General features: G+C 37.5%; 1 protein-coding gene across 3 annotated transcripts in view; it reads right to left on the reverse strand.

Annotated features, from left to right (window-relative positions):
* Positions 1–25,644, reverse strand: part of FABP6 (fatty acid binding protein 6) — a gene marked incomplete at its 5' end in the record, with an annotated part of 46,154 nt that overhangs the window by 13,819 nt on the left and 6,691 nt on the right. The window contains one exon of one of the 3 annotated variants that reach the window (XM_082489884.1): positions 17,609–17,686. The exons of the other annotated variants lie outside the window; for them this stretch is intronic. Coding sequence (XP_082346010.1) covers positions 17,609–17,663 — 55 coding nt within the window. Of the gene's footprint in view, positions 1–17,608; positions 17,687–25,644 lie in introns of those variants that run through there. 3 annotated transcript variants of the gene reach the window in all.

The raw sequence follows: 25,644 nt of genomic DNA on the forward strand, positions 1-25,644 counted from the left end.
AGTCATCACCAAAAGGACGGAAAAATAATTACATACCAAGATAAAATGAATATGCACTGTATCTGCATTTAAAATTAGTGGGAACTGACAGCAGGGATGGTAACTGAATGCAATAGGCTGTCACCACCACACACCAGCACCACCATCAAGAAAAAAAAATCAAATTCTTTCTTAGCCACAATGTATTCGGAAGGTATCATGCTCTGGAAGCCTCCTCTCTATAGCTACAGTTACCTTCAAAATTTGTACAGTAATTCATTCAAATTAGGCTTAGAAGGCAGCAGAATGAACATGGAATGAAGCCAGGACTCAGTGTTTCAGAAACTTATCCTGCTTCTACAGCAAAAACTGGGGTTTTGCATGGACTCTGATGGCAGCAGGCCTCTCAGGATAGCTGGTCAACTTGCTGAAACCACTCCTAGAGCTTGCATTTTCATATGCACTGAACTGCCTTGCACATTTTACAGTTATTCCTATTTCACACATACCTCTTCTGCAGTGCCCTACGATTGCATGCTAGCAGGCAGTATTCGCTGCACTGTAACAATCATAGAACATTTTGCTCCACTTAAGAAACTAAGCCACTGATGGTTTAATGTACATAATGTTGATTTAGGCTTTCCTGGAGAAATGCTGCACAGAACTTGCCTTTAACTAAGTTTACTGAAGTCAATAAAGACCAATACATAACACCATGTTTTAACTTATTTTTCTGTAGGAGTTCTACTAAGGGCTGCTCTCTTTCTTCCCAAACAAATCATGTTATAACACAATAAATCAGTTTTTAAGTGCTATCTGCTATACAGAAGAGAGTTTTTCAAAGTCTATATGGATATAATATAAGGAACATTAAAAATGGAAGATTCTTTAAAAAAACGGATACGATAAATTATTTGCCGTTCTCAATTTTACTCACATTATTGGCTAATTAAACATAGGCTACTGGTGTGTAGCCCATGGATAATAAGGAAGGAAATTATGGACTTCTAACAACAATTATATACTTAATAAAAGACTATTATTTAGTCTTGCAACACAATGTATTTTGTTGTATGAATTGAGAATCTAAGAGGAATTGAAGGTTTTCAGGATTTTGCAGAACAAATTTATTTAACACAAAAGATTCCTTCACCTTGGTAAGGAGTCATTCAAAAGAATTTTTTTTGAAGCACAGAAACAGGATTTTTCCATTTGTCTCTGCTTCTGCCTTACTCTGTTTAAAGAAAAACTCATTAGTTTTAAGTACTATTTCAACGAGTGACAAAGACATTAAAAGCTTGTCTTTTTCTTGTTTTTCCTTTATTTTAAGGAATCAATGTGCTGAGAGTGACAGCAATCCAGAGAGACATGTAAGGGTCTCAAATAACCCCAGCACTATGCCTAGTCTAAATTGCTCCCATATCCATGGCCAACCTGGTTTTATTGAATGTATAGCTAAAGCTGCCTCCTTAGAAAATATTTCTAACTTGCAATGTAGATGCTGAATTACATTATCTCTGTTCAACATACCAGCTCATACATAGCTTACATATAAGAAAGTTTATATATTGTGTTGGAATAATATTTTTACATACCACGCTGCTTCTGGATTTTTTTTTAATCCCAGTTAATGCTGGAAAAAACACAAATATTTATTTTTCCTTTGCTTTAAAACAAACACATTTTTAAAACATCTGATTGTTTTCAAATGCATGAATGCATTATATACAAATGCCTTGTAATAACTGTACCTTGATAGCAGTCCTACTCCCTTCACCTTTTCCCTCTAGTTTGGGATACTCAGAGTATTTTCTTCAATATCTTGCAGAGTTTACTCCATGATATGTATGATGAAAAAAGCAGGCTAGCAATGGGTGCTGAGCAATGGGTTAACTTTCAGCTTCACAAAGACAATTTCCCATTTAGAAATAGTTATGTGTTTTGTATGTCTCAAAAGAAAGCTTTCTAGGTCATTCCAATAAATTGAAAGACATCTTTTGATTTTGAAACAGACTGATTCTACTTAAAATGCCAACACAACTTTCTCTTATTTCCAACATGGAAGATATACAATTATTTTTTTCTTAAGATACTGCAATTTCACCACTTCCTCATTTTCATGCATCTTTACTTCTGTAATGTCAACATCTCTGTATCTGGATTATCAATGGTTACTGAAGCAAATACACAAAGCTGCAGAGCTAAAGAAAGGCCAAATTCCCCACTTGGCCTGCCAGGGGAACTCCTTCTACTGCAAGGGTTACTCAGAGTTCAGCATGCATGGAATAAACACAGCATACTTTATTATGCATCCTGCTTTCCAGACTGCTGCTCCCCAGCCCTCCCATGATTAAAGCAATAGAACTGTATTTTAAATACAGATTATGTAGTTTGCCCCAGGTCATATAAAATGGGATTAATAGCTAGAAATCCTGATTCACTGCTGTCTGTTAAAACAATAGACACCCCTCCATCTTTTAGATATAATGGTTTCTCCAGCACATCGCCCTGTATCTCCACCGATTTTCCTGAAGTGCGTTAACCTCCATCTATTGCACTTGTAAAGCCTGCTGCTTTATTTGTGCACATAAACCCCATGCATAGTTAAATTCTGCTGTTCCATAGAATCCCTTCAGCAGTTGTTCCTGAATATCTGTTAAAGGGAACACTACATTTAGATACAACTTTTTGTTAAAGGCACATCTGTTTTGCAGTTGACTTTTTCTTATATTTTAAAATCTTGTTTACTAGTTCCCTCCCATCTCCTTCACTCTCTCGGGCTTTTCCTCTACTCTTTTCTCCTGCAGCTCACCTGAACAGAAGAGTTAGATGGAACAGACAGCTACCTGGTGATGATGATAAGCTATTTGCTACCCCAGTAAGCTGAGCAAACAAGGATTTTTTCTTAAAGAACCTCAAAGGCAGACATGACAAACCAGTATTTGAGTGAATTTTTCTTACGTTAGTGCAGTGTTTATAATGTGCGACACTGAAAATACCGATGCAGGTTCATTGTGCAAGAACAGAAAGAGTTTGAAAACATGCGAAGCAGAGAAGGATGCATTTCCTTTCTTAAAATACAAGAAAAGGCAGTTTTCTTTGCATACAAGTACATTTGGGGGAATTCAGCTATGCTCTGATGTGTATGATTCACAGTAGCATCTCACTGCATATTTTACAATAATCTGAAATTGTTTATATTGCCTTAGATGCATTTAATAGGAGAAATGGATATACTTTTGTAGCAGAGAAAATACATACATCTCACATGCCATTTCTTCACGATCTCCAAAACAAGCAGATCTTCGCATCCACTTGTTCTATTAACTGCTTTTATTACATCTAGCCTGCAGTGTCCCTCTTCAATGGTTTTATTTATTCCTGAGTTGGTCAACAATAAATTTGCTGTTGTTAATCAAACAACACTGATGTAAAACTGGGAAAATGAGACTATGTTGTTAACAGCTGGGATTTTATAATAGCTGAAATAAGCCATATTTCTCTTAAAGCTTTCCTTCCAGAATCAGAAGGAAAATCTGGAAAACACTTCAAAATCTCAACTTCCACCTGGAAGTTCCTTTACTTCAAAGTACCAAACAACAGTTGTCTCCCTCCTAAATGATGGGAAAGCAGCAGGGAACAAAATCACTAAACAGTGACAACTGTTTATTTTTTAAACTTAATTTCTAACCTAAACTTGCATTTTTGAATGGCTCAGTTTGGTATCATATACAGATCACTTGTCATTCTCAGGATGCTTGAAAATTTTGATGTTAAGTTCAGTAACTGGATAGGGGTCAACTTTCCAATAGTCTGGTTCCTCAGTGAGAAAATGCTTTGACAAGATTTGCATAAAATTTAAAAAACAATTGCATCCACCATTAATGCCGGATTCTAGTGTCCAGAATTATCCTTGTGACTCCCTTGGTGAGCATGCTGACGTGGTTCTAGAACCAGTCTGAATTTCTGTTAGTGTTTCTCCAGAGTAGGCATGGCCTTTCAGAGCAGACTAACAATCAGGTAGAGGCATCTGTGTCATAAGCCATACTGCCATCTAGTGATAGAGCTTTAATTCTGCTTCTCCACTGAATAAACGTTCAAGTACGCCACAGATGGATTTCTGTGCCAAAATCTGTGGTTTATAAAGCTAGTTGCAGTTTGTGTCCTAAAAGACAGGAGACTTAAAGAAACTAAAATACTTAAGCTCTTCCTGCATGATACTGGAATTTTTGTGGCATTTACAAAATTCGATATAGGCAGACTATTAAATATATTGATTGACAATGCTATACTGTGCTTGTTTAACAGCAAGTCTTCCACCAACCTTCAAAGCTCTTTTTTTGCTAGAAACACCTGATAAGATCCTGTAAACAAGCCACTATAATCTCTGCTTGAGTTTACTCTCTGTTCACACAAAGGGGCTCTGTTTGGCTTCAGGTTGCTAAGGACAGCCTTGCAACAAAATGTTGTCTTGGTTCAAGGTGGGCTGCCTTTTGCTTTCATTGCGCTTGGTTTTTTTCATTTTCTTTCTTGGTAGAATGCGGAATTATTCATTCAGAATAAGCCATGATAATGACTCCTGCATGCAAAGCCAGGATGACAGCAAGATCCGGCTTTATCATGAAAATCCCTCTCAACTTGTGAGTGCAGAAAGTGTGGTGAGGACATTCTAATATTGATTTGAACTGCAAGGTCTGTCTCCAAGGATTGAAATATAAATTTCTTTAGCCCTTTGTGATTATTAATTACTAATTCTTTACAGTTCTAGTACGCTTTTCTCTTGAAGCTGCCAATATCCTTTACAAATAATATGTTACAAAGGCCAGAGGAATTGAGCTAGTACTTTTCTCAAGGTCAGAGAGTGATGTCTGTGGGTCCACTACTGCTTAGCACATCTGAAAATTAGCTCTCACCTTGTCTTACAATTGTTGTGATCTGTTGTGAATATGAGGTAGTCTTCAAGGGTATACTGGTTATAAACCACTATCCTGCTGCATTCTGGAGCCTGTAAAACAGGCAGGCCAAGGCAATTGTTTGACGAGCATTGAATATAATTTATCCTGCTCTATTCATCTCCTTTGAATGTTAGGCTTATGCAAGTCTGTGATGCTTTACATACCGATATGGGAGATGGGATAGGGGAGAAACAAAAATACTGAAACAGAGAAAAGAAGATAGGAAAGAAGACTAACAAATAGAAAAAACAGAGCTAACATAGAACGGGAGCAGGTCTCCCACTGAGCAATACTGGAATCAGCAATAAAACACTTCATAATTAACAGCAACTAAAGCTATACTTAGACAGTTAAATCTCTGGTTTGCCTACATTTTTATTCCTAGCTTTCCTCATGCCACCTGTGGAAATGCTGATACTTAACGGTACGACGTATGAGGAGAGGTTGAAAGAACTGGATCTCTTCAGCTTGGAGAAATGAAGACAATGGGGAGACCTTATTGCATTCTACAACTACCTCAGTGGAGGAAAGAGAGAAGATGGAGTTAGACTATTATCAGAGGCATGGTGATAAGAGGAGGAGGAACACACACAACTAAGAATATGAGAAGTTCTATTAGATTTCTTTTTTTTTTTTTTTAAACCATAAGGCTGGTGAAACACTGGAAGAGGTAGCCCAGAGAGGTTGTGGAATCTCCATCCTTGGCACTGGTCAAGACTCAAGTAGAGATGGCCCTGACCATCTAAACTTTAAGGCATCATGCCTTTAAACTAGACATGTTACGGGCACAAGTTAGAACACAGGAAGTTCCGTTCAAATACACGGAAACACTTCTTTACGGTTCAGGTGACAGAGCACTGGCACAGGCTGCCCAGGGAGGTTGTGGAGTCCCCTTCTCTGGAGATTTTCAAGACCCGCCTGGATGCAGTCCTGAGTGATGTGCTCTGGGCAATCCTGCTTTAGCAGGGGAGTTGGGCTAGGTGATCTCTAGAGGTCCCTTCCAACTCTGAAAATTCTGTGATTCTGTGATTCTATGTTGTGACTGGGGGGTCAGACTAGATGACCCCTGGAGGTCCCTTCCAACCTAAATTATAAGTCTCTGACAATATAATCAACCATTTCTACCTTGGCTGCTCAGCCAAATGAAAAATGTCCTTTATCCACTAATGAAACTTACAACATAGTAGGAAAATACAAGCATGAAACAGATTCCACTTCTTTGCCCCATCTCTCTCAAAACTTATACTTGGCACAAACCTTTTAAAACATTTTCAAATGTTTTAAGCCACTTATAAAGTTAATTCCTTTACCTACCGGGGATTCAAAATAGTGTCTATCCTCTTGATTTTGTTTGTTTACTACTATCCAAATGAACTTTGACAAATTTAGTTTACCAAAACTCTTAGCTTATGTTCTGGTTTGAGAAATGTAGTAATTAAATAATGGCTTTATAATAGTAATTTGGGGAGACAATAAAATCAACATAATGTTTTGAAAATATTACAGAAAATTAAAAAAAAGATTGGAAATCTTAAAAATGTATCAAAGACACCACTCTCGTTCAAAATAAAAAAATGTTTTTCTGCAAAGGAACATCATCCTCTACGAGCATATGTGTCTTAAAAGTCCCAATCATTGTGAAAAGATGATTCACTATAAAAATACACCTCTACTGCTGCACAGTGCCTTGAAGTTAATGCTATCTCCAGGGACTAGTATAGGAAAAAAAAATGTTAAATTTTGCTAATCACACATGCATGGACTGAGATACTAAACCTGGGTGCATATTATGGATTTTAAAGCCAAGGGAAGTCTATTGGTTTCCACTGTTGATTTCAAAAACATCAATCTGCATTTCTATATAGCTTTTCTACAAGTGATTTCTACTCTTAGGCCCAGTTTATACTTTGTTTTTGTGGGGTTTATCTGCACTGTTGCCACACAGCATTACTATTTGTAACCCAAGTGTTACTATGATCTCTTTGGCCAGAGGCATTTAGACCTTCTGTGCCCCAACTCTTCACAGCTGCATCACTGCCCCCAGCTTCCTCTCCTAGGAAAAATGCTTATTAGATTATTGTTACATGCTGCTATTCTTGTGCTTGCACAAAGGCTGACCAGAGGGCGAGACACAAGATCTGCTTTCCCTCCCCTCTTCAGGCTCCTCAAAGCTGAAAAGTTGTTTGCTCAGAAAAGATGTACGGACTATGTAGGTCCCTGCAAAAAGGAGTAATTCTTGCAGAGCAGCATAAAATCACTAGGGTCGCTATCGGCCACTGAGGGATGTTCACAAGGGTGGAAGCATCAGGAGAGGTTTTTTTCCAGACCCTGTAATTAGGGATGGAAGGAAACCAAGATCTTGAGGAAGGATGATCAAGCTAGAGGGTCACCACAGCACAAAAAAGTCAGGAAAAGAAATGGTTTGATCCAGCTTCATAGCATCTTGCTGCTGTGCACTGGCTAAGCTTACAAGCAGGAGACAGGCAAGCTGAGAACACAACTACTGCAGGTCCCCCCCTGCTTGGTCACTAGTAACTGGAATCACAACTAACTGAAACAGCAGTCAACAGTGAAATCCTTTCAGTACTAATTTTCAGTCTTCTGTTTGAGAAGGAATCCTTCTCCTACAATAATGGTGGTTTTTTAAAGGTTTGGTTCTGTCTGGTCGGTGCCTTCTCTTTTAAGTCATTGTGACCTACATACAGACATGATCCAAATAAAAAATTAAAGAGGAAGAGAGCTTTATGTGACATTGCTTGGCTTAGCCGGCTCTGGAGTTGCTGTGGCCTCTATATTATTTTTTCACACAGGGTCAGATATGAGTTTTTAATTTTTGTTTCATTGTTTTTTCTTCATTATCATAATGAATGTTTAAATATCACTCTTCAAAAAAAATATCTAGAGTTTACCCACTGTAGGTGGCATTGATGGACACACCCTTGCTAGGGTTGTTATCCTGATCTTTAAAAAAAAAAAAGCAGCGCCTAGAGTTATGCCTCTGACTAAAACACACGACTGAGGCACACAAAGAAGTTACTGTGTGTTAACACGTTACCACTGAGCCACAGTAATTGATACATGGGTTCCCTTAGCTGCTTGCCAACATGCAGTACAACATGTTAGCTTAAATCACTTTCACCAAGACACTTTGATGAGGTTTGGATGCCACAAGAAATTACTCTAGGGACATGGAATCCAACCCCTGCTATAACTTACATTTAAATCAAGATTGGTAGGATCATTACTACCTGATGACTGTTCATTAAGCCTGGGTGAGATAAATCTGGTAGTTAGTTCAACTCGCAGTGACTGGAGACTTGCTGCAAACCGATTTCACAGCACAAAGGTCTGTTCCATTTGGAATAACTCAGTCTATGAACTGATCTCTGTCTGGATCACTGGCTGGAAGCAGAGTTGTACTGCTGTTCCAGAACACAAAATTCACTACCACAGCTGGCACCATTTGACAAAAGAATAACCAAGAACGGAACTGCCCCAAACGATCCTCTGGTTTGTGATTTATCCTTGCAGGTCAGGGCTGTGTCTCACCAGTATAGCAAGGGGCACTGCCAGGGCTCGTGATATACCTGCACTCCAGGTATAAACAAAGTCGTGCAGATTCAACTGCTGTCAGTGTGGCACCTTTCACTAGCCCTACATTACTCAGCAGCTAGCAGAGAGAAACAACAGGCATTTCAGCATAGTGAAGGAGAAGCAGCTGGCTAGAGGATGAAGGAACAGAAAGAAGCAATTATACTATTATGGCTATTAAACAAGCCCACATCACTCTTACTTGTGCTTGGGGGTGCAAGGCCAGCTCATATCCACCCTTTGCTGCTGATTGTTTTTTTGACAGAAATCGCTCCCTAAGCAGTCATGTTCAGTGATTATTTGTCTCCTTCCTTCTTTCTCTGATTACAGCCAGACTGGGATATCCCTGATCCGCATAGAAATGAATATTTTAAAAGTCAGTGCTGTTCTCAAAGGGGCTTGTGCACCATTAGGTCTCCAGATTTACTGCACTAGCAAAGAACAGTGTAGTAATGAGGTAGCAGCAATAGGCTACAAATGAGAAGAGAGCTAAAAGCAAAGGATTTTTGTCTTGGTACATACCTGACTGCAAATTAAAACTATCATTGAGGTCCTGCTTTTATATAAGAAGTTTTCACCAAATTTTGTAACCATACTCTTAGAGCCAACTCTATATTGCAATAATTCTTCTTGATTCTTGACTCAGCATACGCACTTGTATTTTGCTTATGATCATGAACAGCCGGGAAGCACTACTATCAAAAAATAAAGACTATTTAAACATGACTTTTGATGTGTTACTGCGTTATATCAAGTTCTCCTGCTTTCTAGGTCTCTGCATGAGAAGTTTCCCATAGCTAACAGCAGTTTGTGCAAAATAGTAACTATTCCCTGTGGTATATGACAGTAGCACAGATTTTCACAGAACTATTGAGAAAGCACAGTTATCAATCGCAATATGTGCACCCAGGCTGACAGAGCTTGCAACAAAAATGCTAATGAATGCAAGGAATTGTGTTCCCACTGTAAGATGTATCACACCCTCATCACCTGCCTTCAGAGTTTTAAGTCCACTGCCTATTTCCATGTTGTTAATTATCCTAGTCTGCCCTCAAAAGAATGTTCAAATCCAAGCCACAGCTCAAACCTATTCCCTTCAGTGTGTATTGCTTTACATTAATCCAAAAACAATCACACAACATAAGTATCAGTCCATTTTTTCTCCCCATTCATAGCTCTCGTACCTCTCTTCTGGCCATTCACCAGCTCCGCTAACAGAAGAGCCCTGACATACAGTAATAGTCAACCTTGATTCACTGGGTGGACCTTTGCTCCCATTGAACCATACAAAGCTTTGTGGCTGCTTTATGCCTAAAATGACTGTCTCTACTTGCTTAGATCTCTGAATTGACTAATTTTTTCCATCATTTGGGAACAATTCAAGAGTTTATTTTGGCTTGACCAGATCTGACTCACCCTGGGTGACTTCAGAAATTAGAATCAAATTGAGATTGGTGTAGAAAAAGCAAAACTACAGTCAAATCATAACTACAGTCTTTCTCCTGATGTGACAAAGAATTCCTGGCCTCAAATCTGAATGCAGAAGCAGTATTTATCTGGTTTATCACTGGTCCAAGCTTGCATCAATCAGCCAATTTGATTTTATTCTGAAGGAAAAACATGAGTATCATGAATCCCTTTTATATTAAATTTATGGCATAGAGGAAAAAACATCACAATTACAAAAGTTTTACTGTACCACAGAGATAAAAATTTAAGAAACTCATTCATACATACATATGAATCCATGATGAAAAACAGAAATAGCATCAAACTTCCCCAATTACAATGTATTAAAATAGACATCAGTGTTTTGAACTATAAAATACTACTTTGTTTTAATAGAGTGGCTTACACATGCATTTAAAACTTTCATATTTCATACATGAGTCTGTTCTATGCCTGCAAGTACAGTGTAGGCCAGGTTATGAAATATACATAAAGAGACACTGCGAGGTGAAAAACATTGGGCAAAATTCCAAGGGCTTTACTGCATACTTGCTCGGTTCTTTGCCAGGCAAACTGCTGGTGAAATCAATGGGAATTTTGCCTGAGCAGAGGTCAAGGAATGTAATACGCAAAAACAAGCAAACAAACAAACAAATTTATGACAAAAAAATTGCATTATTAAAAATACAAAAAATGCTACAATATTAAACTCTACTATACTACTTATGATTATGCAGTTAGTGAGACATGCAATCTCTAGGACAACATTTCTATTGAAAAAGAAGTAATGGATTGGATTTCACTTTGGAAAAACTTAGTATTCAAATCCTAAAGGAGCAGAATTTTACCTGTCTACAATTTGATCACAGCACCTCATCAGCTAGGGACATCAATGCCAAATGATTGCTGCCTTTACTCATTTTAAGGACCTTCAGAACTTCCTAACTTTTTGCATGAGGGCAACCCTTTGGGAAAAAAGAAGTTACTCAGAATAATGCTAAAGTTTAGATAAATAGTTTTTCTTCTGGAGCCACAGTGGTTTAGACATTTAACCTAAAACCCTGTAACTATCTGTCTTCTTTCAAGAGAGCCTCAGTTAAAGCAATTGGATAGCACAAGGCAACTGAATTAACTATATCAATCATGCTATAACAAAAATGTAATCAGATCAGAAGTTGCTCCTAAATGCGTCTTCCTCTAAGGTATGACGGATGCTTTGTGATGCTTGATTATATTCCAATTATTGAATTTTAAACAATACAGATTTTTACATCTTTGATTCTTCACCTCAGAAAGGATAAAAAAATTTCTCCTTCCTTCTTCTGTTCCTTCCCCTGCACTGCTAAGACATTTGGCTGCTTTAGCTTTTACGCAGAATCCTAACTACAACTTCTCCATTGTCATTAAGAGATAGGGTGATTTAATTCTGTTAATTCTTTCGGGACGCAGACCCTTGCATTGCGTTGTATGATTCACCATACCTTATTTACTACAGCAATGTGTCACTTGACAGGATACATCATGAAGTTCAAGTTGCATTTCAGAACATTTTTGTCATCTGAATGGATGCCAAAGCAGAAGAAACTGACCATCCCCAGACGTATAGTAGACTGAAGAACTGGTGACGGAACACTCAGTAAACATAGCATCTAACCGACACAGTAATCAATGACAGGGGGCAAAAATAATACTAAACCCCAGTGATGCTCCAACATTAATTATCTAGACTGCAGACCTCAAAAACACAAAGACTGAACCTTGTATGAAGTGCAGATTTCTTGGAATCTTGCACTTCATTTAAAATGTTTTAAATGATTTATTTTAAATAATTTTAAATTATTTTAAAGAATTTTAAATGATTTTAAATAATTTAAATGATTTTAAATAATTTTAAATTATTTAAATAATTTTAAATGGTTTAAAATGTTGCAGTTTTAAATCACTCCAAATCTTTCCCCCATAATAAATAGAATCACATGGTACAGTTCATTTTTTTTTCTAACAGTTTTCCCTCTCTTTTTAATTCATTAGTTTGGTTGAACCTAAAGAGAGGACGCCTATAATTTTACAAAAAAGCAGTCATTAATATGTCCTTCTTTTTCAGAATGAAGTATCTCTACTGTGGTTTAGTTTCTAGGTTTTTCAAACTAGTATAAACTATGCATTTTTAAATCAGTTCTCAATGGTTTTGCAACCTAACTACGCCTACTAGAAGCATGATGAAAAAGAAACCCACTTCTAACCAACCATTCCAGTGAAGAGAAATAAATTTAGGTTGGCAAAAGTATCTTTTACTAGTAGAGTAAGTACTATTCAGCATGGTGGGTTTAGCAGTAGTGGGGAAGGAACTCCATCTGTTGAAATAAACTGTGCTATACAGCTACATCAGCATATCCTTGGTACTGCAGACTTTGCCCTTATTCCTCTGCATGGGAAATTAGATTAGTATAACTATAGAGAAATGCAGCACAGTTACACCAATATATTTCCTCACAAGGGCGGTGAAACAGTTGTTGAAGGCTTGCATTTTCCTTTTTATTATTTGCTGGGGAATAGAAAGAGAAAGTTCCAGTTGGACAACTCTAGAAATAAGAGAATTTGTGTTATAAAATGTACTAATACTGCATCATCCTTCATATGCAATTCAAGATCAGACATTACTGCTATTACCACAGTGAAATAACAGTGTGTTTAAACATTCTTCATTATCTTCATGCGTCCTACTACCATTTAAGAATCTGCAGTACCTATTGAGCACCACTATTCAAGTTTCCTTACCTAAGGCAGGTAGATTACTTTACTTCACAACTTATTCTCTAATATTTACATTAGATAGTAACAAAAACAAACAAACAAAAAAGGGTGGTGACATTCTACATTGGCATAGAAAGACAATATTATGTGCTTTAATTACATCATTGAAGCTCCTGGCCTACAGATACAGCAAAATATTTTGCAGAAAATAGTATACAGCCTCAGTAGATTCCACACTAGGAGTTGATACTACCCAGACAGAAAAAGACAGGACTTTGGTACATGACAAAAAAGCAAGTGTTCCTGATAACCTCAAGAATATAAAAATTGGGCTTTTGCAGCTTTAGAAATCACTTGACCAATGGAAGAACTGCAAAAATCTGAACAACCCCATCTCAGCTTTCGGACAGGGGCACATTCACAAAGTCCTGAATCCAGCCTTGCTGTCAGACTCCATGGGTCACACACAGCTCTGGAGAACTGTGCAACATGGGTAAAAACATCCTGTGAGACAACACAGACTTCCTGCTTAGGTCCTTGGAATGCCCATCCCTATAACAGTTCGAATTTCACTAAGCTGGTCTGAAACCCTGCTCAATGTCCCCGAGTTGCCTGTCAAAACTCTTCAAAAATTCCTGCTAACAAAACAATCCTCTCTGAATATAAACAAGAATCCAGTTCTGCACATCATGCTTTGGGAAAACCTCCTTTGCCTTCAATTGTCAAGTAGAACACAGACAATAATCATGACAAACAACAAATTCACGAGCTCAAACACAAGATCCAGCCACTCTTATCTTACTGAGTGCAGTTAAAAGGAACAAACAATGTTTTGCAAATCATCAAGATTAGTTCTTATTACCTTCATTTTCTGCCTTTAGATTTGCCAATAGATAGATACGTAGAAGGCATGGCTAAACACAGGCTGAATGACACAGCGACAGAGATGTTATTATACCTTGGCATTTGTAATTTTATCAACTTGTCTTTGACAGGACTTTATTCTTAGAGTTTCCATTTTGACTGCATCACTCCAACTCTACTTTCCCAAAACTTCTGGACAAGCAACATTTACCATCTTACAATTTTTTCCACTGACCACCACGTGTCCTTATCATTGACAGGATAATCAAGTGTTTTATGTTAATCATCTCTGACATAGTTTTGTGGAACAGCTGCCAAGCACTTATCCTGACATAACAACCCACAGTGGTTTATTGATTACAGTATCAGAACCACAGCCTATTTTGTTTTGGGGGTGATGGAGTGTTTTTTCTATGGCTATAAGGCTTGACCTAAAGGCAGCCTCTGAATGAGGGCAACACAATTTCCCAACCATTGACAATCAAGCACACCCTTGAAAGATAACAGAGCAAGCTCTTAGCTTGAAGGATTCTTTCTCTTGATGTGCAAACCAATTGCAAATAGCGTTTTCTCAGAGTTAGAAGTTACAAGATAACCTGGTAAGCGCAATTAAAATGTGACCTGGCTTTATCAAAGGAAGTGAATTGCCATAGACCATGCTGGGTATCGCTGATGGGGTCCAACAGGAAGACAGACTGAGCCTGAGTACTCCACAAATTTATCCTACATGGAATTTGATTAAATAATGGTAAGAAAACATGCGTATCAGATAGGGATTAAATACAGGTGATACCCTTAGCACAACAGGTTCTACAACTTAAAGTCCACAAGAAAACAGAACTTGAGACATTGAAAAGACTAAAGATCTGTAAGAGAACACAATGTGATATATTGAGAAGAGCAAAATGGTTTAAGATCTAAAAAGAATTAGAGTGGTCAGAAGTGCAGATATCTTAGCAATCAGGACCTAACATTCACATTGTCATTTCACTGTGTTAACGATTGAACTCTGCAGTCTTGTGGCCAGACTGTGTCTTTTAAGTGCTCTTATTTCAGGGAGCACTGAAAGTTACTGCATGCCAAGCATATTTTGCTGTCAATGCACAGGGGAATGTTTGTATCCTGAAAGCAGTACAGCATTTTCTCTCTTGCATACTTAATGCTTATAGGGTTTTAGCAAAGTCCCTACAACTTCAAGCTAACCAAGCCTGGTTAGACAGTGGCACAAATACAAAATTGATGATGGAATTAAGGCCTGTGACAACATAGTGTTATAGCATATCTGTTCTTTATTAGGTGAAGGAAGGTATTTCCCATGTGAAACTCCAAGTACCACACATTTCTTGATCCAAATGAAAAGCTGTTCAGCACATGTCAGAGAAATTAAGACATTTTGCAAGATTAACATCACCGTTAAAGATGAGGTGGGATGACAGCACTGGGCTCCAGCTGCTGAATGCTATATGCATATCCCTAGGCTACTGAAAAGATGGCAACAATGTCCTCAGCTAGTCCTCATTTGGGGGGAAGGAGGCAAAAGGGGGAGAAGGACCTTAATTTGAATAGCTAAAAATTTATACTGTCTTCCAAAGAAAGTAATGACATATGGACACAAGTCTCTCCTTCCAACTCCTCCCCAAAAGGCTGACTGAGAGCAATCTCCACAGTTTATTTCCCTATATATTCTCCTCAATACCTGTGATATTTTAAAATTAATAATAAATTTGTCATTTTTATTAAACACTCAGGACCATTTATTATTTTTATCAAGAATGCAAAAATACACAGAGCAGACAGGGACACATACAGTCTGAGGTACATTTTCAGGATCAGAAGAGCTGAAAATACTTGACTTGGTAAACCATGCACGTCAGATAAGGCCTGAGGAAGTAAGAGGGTGGATAAAAGGGAACTCTGTGGAAAGACAGAAGGAAAAGAGAAACAGATAGACAAAGAAGGAATGAGAACATATCCTCTAGCAAAGTGTTACCAAAAAAAAAAATCCAGGAAAAAAAGTCTGGAATTGAAAATTACTAACTGCAAGTTTTTATTCTAATTTTAGTCAGAGAACAGAGCATCTGATAAAGAGATGAAATGTGCACATCAGGCACAGAGACATTAGCATACACAAATGGGCCGTGACCTCTCCAACTGTTGTTAGTGCTTTTTTGAAGTGTGGTTGCAGACACCACGAGGGACAAATTAATCCTCAGTGTAATTGGATTAAGAAGTCAGTGGAATTATATCAGAAATTAATATTACACTGAATATCTTTATATTGATGTGATTATATGGCATGGGAAGATTTCAGCTCAGAGTGGCTTTTTCCCCTCCCTCACATGAGAGCTGCAGACTTCAATACCAGCTGGGTCTTTTTTTTTTTTTTTTTTTTTTTTTTTTTTTTTTTTTTTTTTTTTTTTTTAACTGAGCATTTAACTGGATGGCATGGCTAAGCAGTATGCTACAGCTCTCAACAGCCTTTTTAAGCGGGGGGGGGGGGGGAAAGGCTTGAAAACTTGGATACATTGTCATTTATGCTACATTCCTCCCCTTTGAACAGTGTCAAAACTGTACCACAAGAGCAGCAGCAAGAACCAAGTTAATGCGCACTCCTGAGCTACGTAATGTCTCCGTTTTACAACTTTCAAAACACCGAGTAGAAAGTAGATTGTAAGCTTAAAGGAAGATCAAATTACAAAACATACCAGTTATGACTGGCATGTGGACAATAAGACAAGGATGTGAGACAAAAGTTACTCTTATTCATGTAAACTGTGAAGTCAAGGTGACTTCAAGAGTGACTCCCAATTATAAGCACACTTTCGAAATATACCTAGAAAATCCCAATATTCATTCTGTTTTGTTGAACTTACTGCAGTGCTTAGCTCTGATTTGTAACCAATCCATATATAATTGATGCATATAAGGCGATGTCTAGCTGGAAAACACATTTGCCTTCACCAGCCATTTTACTGAAATATATCCAATTAGTCATGTAATCCAATTGGCAAAAAAGCTGAATGTGTCAATAACTCTTAATTTAAGGAGAGAAAATAATTTGTAATTTATGGAATAACTAGATGCATCTGAGAGACTAATTGTCTGGTTACCGTGTCTTTGTCAGGACAACACTTAGCACTTACATGGCACTTTTCATTCTCAAGTTGTTTTTAAATATTCACTATAATTAAACCACATTACATTTCTGTGAACGAAAAGTTATTGTCCATATTTCACAGCCAGCAAAGCTGAGGCTACAAATAAGTGACAAAGAGAAGGACACAGTGTCAGAGATGTGTTGGCAGCTGCTTGCTTCAGCTCAGGAAGAACAATGGTTCCAAATGATTACTAGTCAATTCTATTTCCTCTATTGTCCAATCTTCTTAAGCTCTGTCAGCACAAAAACCTAAATCAGAATAGACTATGTGGGATTCCCACTTCTGTAAGTGATTAAGGTCAATATTTTACCATTCCTGCTATTCCTATTTGACAAGAGATTTATCTCCAGGGACCACAGGTAAGGAAAAGCCACACCTCAACAGCAGTAAGTTGTCCTGATCTTCGGGTCAACGGAGCTTGTCTACAGATGTAGAACAACCTCAGAAATGCTACTATGTTTCCACAACCAAAGAATAAAAGAGTTGCTTTGACACATTATTTAAGGCAAAAGAGATTTCTGTAATTTGCTCAGAGGAGTTCTAAGAGAAATTCTAAATGAATTACCATGCTAACTTACCTATACTTGACTCTAGACCTCCCAATTTCTCCTAGCTCCAGTGATAATGTCACCAATGCATTACAGGCATGTCAGTAGCATACACATTTCAGCCCACAACCTATGCCAAACCAACTAACTCTTGAACAATATACCCATTAATTTGAGATGGGTATTTTTGCATGGAGGCAGGCAGGGATCAGGATAGGAACAACACTGCAGTTATTATATGGGCTGGAGGATGAGATGCAACAGACTTATATGTGATACAAATTACATATGAGAGAGAGTGAGACCCCACCTGGAGTATTGTGTCCAGCTCTGAAGCCCTCAACATAAGAAGGACATGGACCCATTGGAGCGAGTCCAGAGGAGTGCCATGAAGGTGATCAGAGGGCTGGAGCACCTCTCCTATGAAGAGAGGCTGAGAGAGTTTGGGTTGTTCAGTCTGGAGAAGACTCCAGGGAGACCTCCATGTACCTTGCAATCTGCATTTTTGAAAGTACTCAAATCAGCATGAAAAACAAACAAACAAACAAAAAAAAAACAAATACCCACCCCCCAGCCAAACAAACAACTAATTCCTTGGGCAATATACTGCCCAAATAAACATTTCGACCTCTGTACCCCTGTTTGGTAGGTTGTTTCAAATCACAGTGAGATGCATTTGTGAAGCAGCCCTTGAGCTCAAGGGGTAGGTGCCATATATTACTGGGAAATAGAGCAATGCTGCTGCCTGCTTGTGTTGTACACTTCCATGGAAAACAAGAACTAATAAAGTTCATGTAATTCATACACAAGTACACAGAAAATACTGCAGCAAACACAAGACTCAGGAACAATTTTACAGATAAAACAAGAGATTGCTGCATAAGTTCCTTCTAATTCAAAAAGTGGTAATATTAACTAGCTAGCATGTTCCTAGAAATAAGGGGACAAGGGAATAGGTCAGAAAAAAACAAACAAATCTGGGAAATACTCAAAAGCCCCAACAGGCTCTTTTACTTCAAATGTCAGTCCTGCCTTGGGCATGTTTCTGTCCTTTCAACTTTTGAAACACTACACACATAGGTTACTTCTTATAAAGATGCTGCAGTAACCAGGAAATTTCTTGACTTGAATCAATCAACAAATGATTTCCAGAATAATTTGCAGAACAGGGTTTGGGAGGTCATACTGTTGGGAACAACTATACAGTACAAAAGCTTGGATATCTATTTATACTGAACTCGTTGCTGTGGTAAGTCAACTCATAGTAACAGGTATCTGATCCTAAGGAGCACACATGTAACTATAATTTTATCTTTTGCCCATTTAACATCTGATAAAGTATTCTAATTTCACAGTCCTGCAAAGCAAGTCATCTGTACATCCACAAAAAAAAGTTTCTTTACAGCACAGTATGTTCCATCCCTGCCAGAGGATTTATTGATCTGTGGGCTTGTCCATATGTTGAGACGGATGCAGCTTCACGTTTGTCCTGCTTTCCTGAACAGGGTAATGGTTGGGCATAAACTGATGTCAGTCCACAACCTTTTAGACATGTTAATATATAACTGTCTTTGCAGGAAAAGAGCTGTCCCCCTGCAAGGCCCTTAATTAACATGCTTCATAGGCTAAGCTCATGTGACACCATCTGACCACGTCTATATAGACATGCTCTGTCAACAGTCATCTACTGACTGGTTGTGTGTCCTGAAGAGGCATCTTTTCAGATGCCAACGATTATCTGAAAGGAAATGGATCATGATCTTCAACACACTTCATGTGACCATGCAATGTTCATGATCTTGGTATCTGATAAACAGTTCTAGGCTGAATTCAGAGACGCATACTCCCATGTAAAATTTTCCTGCACTGATGTTACTGCAGCTACACACTGATCATTTTTCTTTGGTCTTCACTCTTAACTGAAGGCCAGTGGACAAGTTGGTGTGGCAGACTGAATCAAGTACTAATTTAAAACAATCATCCTACTTTTCCTTCTCTCTTTTAAAGAATGTAGATTATGTAAGTCGGTGTTCTGCAATGCACTTTAAGAGCCAATGATTGTAACAAGCAATTTAAGTGCCAGGTCAACACAATATATAAAGGAGAAAAGATTAATTACTGATAGCACTAAAAATTAGGAAGAATTGTTTAAAAGGGACAGTCTGGATAAACAGCTCAAGAATTAAGCAAAAGAACTAAATAAACTAAAGAACTAAACTTGATCAGATTATTTTCATTTAGAAAAATATTATCTTGTTCAATGATTTTCCTGTATATTATTCATCAATGGCTAAGAGAAATATTTATGACAAAAGGAACAAGACAGAACAAAAGCTTAGATGAAATAAGAGCTATTATTGAGGAAGAGGTACAACTGCAGAAATAAAAGGATTCCATTTAATTGTCTGAAACAAACCAAGTCTTTGATGCTCAGCAGACACGAACAGAACCCATCAATTTAAGACAGCTACTCTTACTTAGGCCTTCTGAGCAGCTGCCTCCAGCAGTTACAGGAGCATGATGTGGGTGTTTACGCCACTGTCAATGATTTGCCATGTGACTATAGAGGAGAAACAGTTCTAAGTTTTCAAATTACTACATGCTTTGACATTGAGGATTTTCACCACCGATTTAAGGTCTGTTTTCAAAGGCCCCAAATGCCTATAAAGACATTCTAGTAAATGGGCTTAATTCCTACTCTGAAGGAAGGAGGTGTTTGTCTATCACACCTTAGAATATATTTTGTATTTTGATGGAAGTGCTTTAAAAGAAGGAGATAAAAATGTTTCTTAGTGCATTGGGTACATAGCAGATAACATTTATGAAGGGGAAATAATTTGAGAATTTATTCATTTGCTTTTTCATGTAACAAAAAAAAAAAAACCCAAACAACCAACAAAACAAACCCAACGCTTTAAACCCAAGATCTTTAAAGGAAGGTGTATTCTGTTTGCTTGGCAAACACGCACATTGCATATAATTTAAAGGTACACATTCATGTATTTTATACTAACTATATAATACTATACATAGCAATGCATGTGTTCGACACCAAAAATAATTTTGGGGAAAGGTTTAGGAATGGCACAGAAAGTCCTGAGAAGCTTTTCAACAGTACTTTCACTCAGTGCAGTTTGGTTCCTTCCAAACAAAAACATTTAAAAAAGGTTATGATCAAACACAAACAACTTCAAGCAGCTTAATAGATCGCAACTAGTCAGCTGAACCACTGTATGAGACATTGGATCTCAGTCCTCCGTCATGAAATGAATAATAACAGGTTACACAGCTGTAAAATATACCCCCTTGTGAGGACTTGTAGAAAAGAAACAATGTTTAAAAGTTGTTCTACCTCACCCTTGGAGTGGATTCATATAGGCTGCTACAGCACCGTGGTAACACAGCACTGGATTACAGGGGTAACACTGGACAATGCATTAAAGCAGTGTTGCTTAATTACAGGCCCATATAATTTACAAGTTTGTTTACAAGTCCCGGATGAATCAGGCAGTGTATAGTCTTAGTAAAAGAAAGAAATGGAAATCAAAAGGGGCAAGTAAAACTCTTTTCAACTTGCTTATCAAGTGTTTTTTTTTCCCACCTTAGTTCAGTCATAAGACAATAGAAGACTTCTTCAGCACTCAGTCTTCTATCAGCTAAGAAAAAAACCAAAGTGACAGTTATGCCCTTCTGAAAACATTTTCTTTCCACTTCCATATGAGTAATTTCCCTCCCCTCCCCAACATGTATGCAATTGTAATTGACTGATCGCCTATTTTCTCACAAAATCAAACATAATCCAACGTGTAACTAACAATTCTGGCTACTGTATCTACATAAAACACTTTTTGTCCCTATCTTTGCCCCTTTATTATTTCATTAAAACACAAATTTGAATATAGATAGACTCCATTTCAGATTTCAAAAGGACAGTGAACCTGCTAGATACTTCTTTACCTGCAGCAGCATAGCTTTCTCCAGCAAGAACAAAAAGAACTATTTAACATCTAATTGACACTCTGCAAACAACTAATATTGAACCAAAGTACTCAGCAAAGAATCCTAAACAACAGATATGATGTCATAAAACAAGACTATTATAATAATGTGCAGAATCCTCTGTTAAATAATAAGATTTAGTACTTGTAATTAGAAGTCTAATGTTTCAGCTGAATATCAACTATTATTCGATTATTGCTTTTTCCAGGTACCCTGACATTCAATACAATTTCTTCTCACAAAACACAGGTGACCATCAGTAAATAGTAAATACAGTTTTCAGAGGTGTTGCCCAAATACTTCCAGCTCCCATTTTTTGGTACAAAGAAATACAGTTGCTGTGCTCATCCCATAAGAAATTCAAACTGGATGTGAACTGATAGAGACAACCAAACCTACAAACCGTTACAAAACTACTGACGAGCTAAAAAGAATTAGAAAGATTTGGTTTACCTGGAAATTTCCAGGAAATATTTGTAGACTGTATTTTCTTGCAGTTCTCGTTATACAACTTAAAACACTCATCTTTCACAGTTCTAACATTTTTAATTCATGTTAAACATATTCCTGCCACATATTTGACTAATACTTACTGCCTTGCTTATTTGCCATGAACATTGCATGGAGCTTTCTCACAAAGAGCATTCTTAAATAATTAAAGGAGACTGAATTGAAATTAATGGATAAAGATGATATATTCATAGATAAAATAATTGTGTTTGTACCTTAATTTAAAAACAAAAAAAACAAGAAAAGACAGTAGTTACATGGGTAAGAACAGAAGAGTCGGGCAATGCCAAAATTAAGTTTGCCCACGCATCTTTTGTCCCTGAATATGGATCTGTTTAGATAGAGTTTAAGTACCTGGTTGCATTTTTCAGTACCGTATCACTCATTTATCATACCTTTAGCCATACAAATTTCTTCATTCCTGAGGAGATATTCTGAAACTCACTTACATACGAAATGTTCATAAGATATATTGCACTACTTGAAATATAATTTGTGTTCATTTAATCACAATGCCATTTTATTTTGCCAACTGGAATGATTGAGGCTTAGAGCCACAGAGTGTTTGGCTTTTGAGAAATTAACCATTCTTTCATTTCCATTTATTCCTTTAATACTTCTCAGACAGCAATCTAGAAATCTCTCCCACAGGTGTCCCAAAGTAATGAGAGAAAACTAGAGCTTAGAATATAAATTCTTACACAATTTTAGCTACAAATAGCCCCTTTCATCCTAAAGGATACCTGATGTCCATGTGTAACACAGAATTAATTAAATCAGGCATTCTTGACTAAAAAACAGGAGCTACAGAAGGAGGATATAGATCCTAAGAAGCTGGTTTATATTGCTTGAGGTATAAAGCAACATAAAATCTTGCAGAACCTGCCATTTTTACAAATGAATTTCTGGATGACTCAGAAGTACCCTAGTGATGCTAAAAAACATTATCGTGGCTTGATGCAATACCTGTCACAAGATAAAAAGAGGACATCATGGCAGGGAATTAAAGCCAAAAAGAAGCTTCTAAACCTTCGTCCCAGATGAGAAAGTCGAAAAACCCTAACCCTGATCCAGAGCAGAACTTAACACATTTAAACCACAACTTAATACCGAAGGTTACTGCATTCAATTTAACTGGAAAAAAAACCCAAAGCACCCAACACAAAAACCACACCACCACATTAAAGAAAATATCCAAGTCATCAAGACTAATATCCTAACTCTCAGGAAAAGTACAGGGAGAACTTCCGCTGCTTGTTTTATATTTCAAGTCAAAGACAGTGCCTCCTGGAACACTCCAAGGGCTACTCCTTAGTCCCTACTCTGGAATAGCTTCCTTGAAGGAAGGATTTTCTTCATTCTCAGACACTTACTTTAAAAATACAGAGAGGCAAAAGTGAGTTTTGTCCTAAAGCAGATCTTCAGGTCCAAAGAGAGCCATTCAAAGGATGAAACCTTAAGTTAAGGCTACATGACACCAGTATTAGCAATGAGTGGCCCTTACAACAAATCATGGAATTGTTTCTTCTGCTATGCAAAGTGAAATAAATAATTCGGCATTTAGAACTGGCACAGCTACAGGGCTCTCCACACTGACAGTTATGGCACCAATAAGCATCAAGGGTATTTCTACTGGTGCTAGGGCAGCTTGAAGAGATGATGCCACAGCAGCAAAAGTATCTGCAAAGGCTAGTCACAGTTAAAAACGGCACTATGAAAATTTCAAGTTGAATGGCAAGGCCTCACTTTGGAAAGCCTTATTCAGTCAAAATAGAGCATCCATGAAGGGAATTGTTCTGTAATAGTTTCTGTGAGCAAACTCTTCTGCTACATGAGCCATTACTCAGTGTAGGATGCTTATTTAGCACTGATTCAGGGAAAGACTGTTACTGACTCAATTAGTAATACTTGAATATTCTGTAGGGATCTCCCACTCAAATTCAGGTCATGCTCAGTCCTGCTTGCCGTGTCAGGAACACATTTCGACAAGTACCTGATACACGCTGTGCTGTAAACTTCACTGCAAAACATATAAATAAGGAATGAAAAAATTTTTAAGTTTTCTCTTCAATCTACAATTGAAGGGGTAAAGATTTAGAGAATACAGAACAGGTATCTATTAACTACCTACTGGGAGAATGTCAAAGGAGGTGGTATCATTAAGGAGGAAAGGAGCTGGAATCTAACAACCACAGGGGAGATCTTTAAAAGACTGACAGTGTAAATTTTTTAATTAACACGGCAGACAAAACTAAACAACCTCTCTGCTAAGTTAAGCTTTCAGCAGCCCTATGGATTCTGAAAGCCATGACTGTGGTTTAGAGCAGTAAGTTATACCTAAACATGAAGGAATCTGAAGAACTAAAGTAGAATCCCACAACTAAATGTCTGGCAAGACACAGTTGCTTTTCCGTCCCCTATCAAACCTAGGGAGCTTGATTAGAAATATTTAGACACATTGAGAACACACACAATTTCCTATAAATTCATCTCACCTGGAAACTGAAATCTAAGTTTTTACTTACAAAAATTTGCAATTGTGAATGGATGTGATCAAGGTGCAAAAGCAGCGTCTAAATATGGTAGAAAGGAGCATATACAAATGTTAATGACAAGTCAGAGAAATTAAAACGTGTACATTACAGTTAAGTTACAAAATTAGAAATAACTAACCATATACAAATATACAAAGACTTGCATTCCCTACAGGAAAGAACAACACTGTTTAGGCTACTTGAAGCAAATGGTTTCCTTTCTTTCATTAGGATTTTTATACAACCTGATATTTATGCTAAAACACCATGAGAAAGGGAATTCTTTAAGCAAGCAGAAAGAAATAAAAAAAAATTAACATCTGAAGAAAGGCAGTTTTCAATTTCCCTAGATCTTAAATTCAGTAACACAGTCCCCAAGTGTGCTGCTCTTAGCACTAACAGAATCATCCAAAGATTGGATGAACTAGCTAAGTTCCTGCTCTTTGCAAAACACAGAAAATGCTAAACACACTCTTTTAGAACAGAAAAAATAAACTCCCCTAAAACCATCAAGGAAAATAAATCAAAAATTGTTGAGGAAGAACACTTCTATAAGTAATACTCAAGTCTGTTTAAAGAACATATACAAGTAATTTGATTCCTGACTAGTCAGAAATTGCATTACGTTTCATGTAAACCCTGAAAAAATAAATACTGATTTAGCTACAAAATTATTCAGAGAGCTTAAGACCTTCGTGCTTTCAAAAATACTTAGCACTCAAAACTAAGACAAAATGAAGTTAGATGCCTCAATAGATTGGTCACTTACTGGCCAAACAAACACTTGTTAACATTTGCAAACCTTTCTTACCTCTTGAGAATGTGGCCATACAAGCGATAGTCACAATTTCAATGTTTAAACTGTGAAACTATAGTATCTGTATAGTTAAAAGGATGGTCTTGGGAGATCACTTCAGAGCTAGCTTGGCATCCCTTTCTGAACTACTCTCCAGAAGGTGATTCCTTTCCCCGCTAAGAGAGCTCCTAAACTAGTCATTTAATCTGGGCACTTGAATTAGGTCACGTAAATATAATTAAACCACCCTTGAAATGAACTTTCTTAGTTATTTAAGCCCATGTTAACCAATTACCATCTCCCAGACTGAATTCACCTGGTCTATCAGAAGTACTTCCCTGCCTGCCGTGCTTGACAAAGAGGTGGTCAGATGGGCTGCCAGCCTATCATGAGGTTTGTAGCTCCAGCAAGAAGGAACCAGAGTGTTTTGAACCTGACTCAGACACAAGGCAGCTCATGTGCCAACAGAGTGGTATCCTAGCCAAACAGCCTCTTGTAGGTACACCA

This window comes from Vanellus vanellus, assembly GCF_965231255.1.
Source record: "Vanellus vanellus genome assembly, chromosome: 13".
Taxonomy (NCBI): domain Eukaryota; kingdom Metazoa; phylum Chordata; class Aves; order Charadriiformes; family Charadriidae; genus Vanellus; species Vanellus vanellus.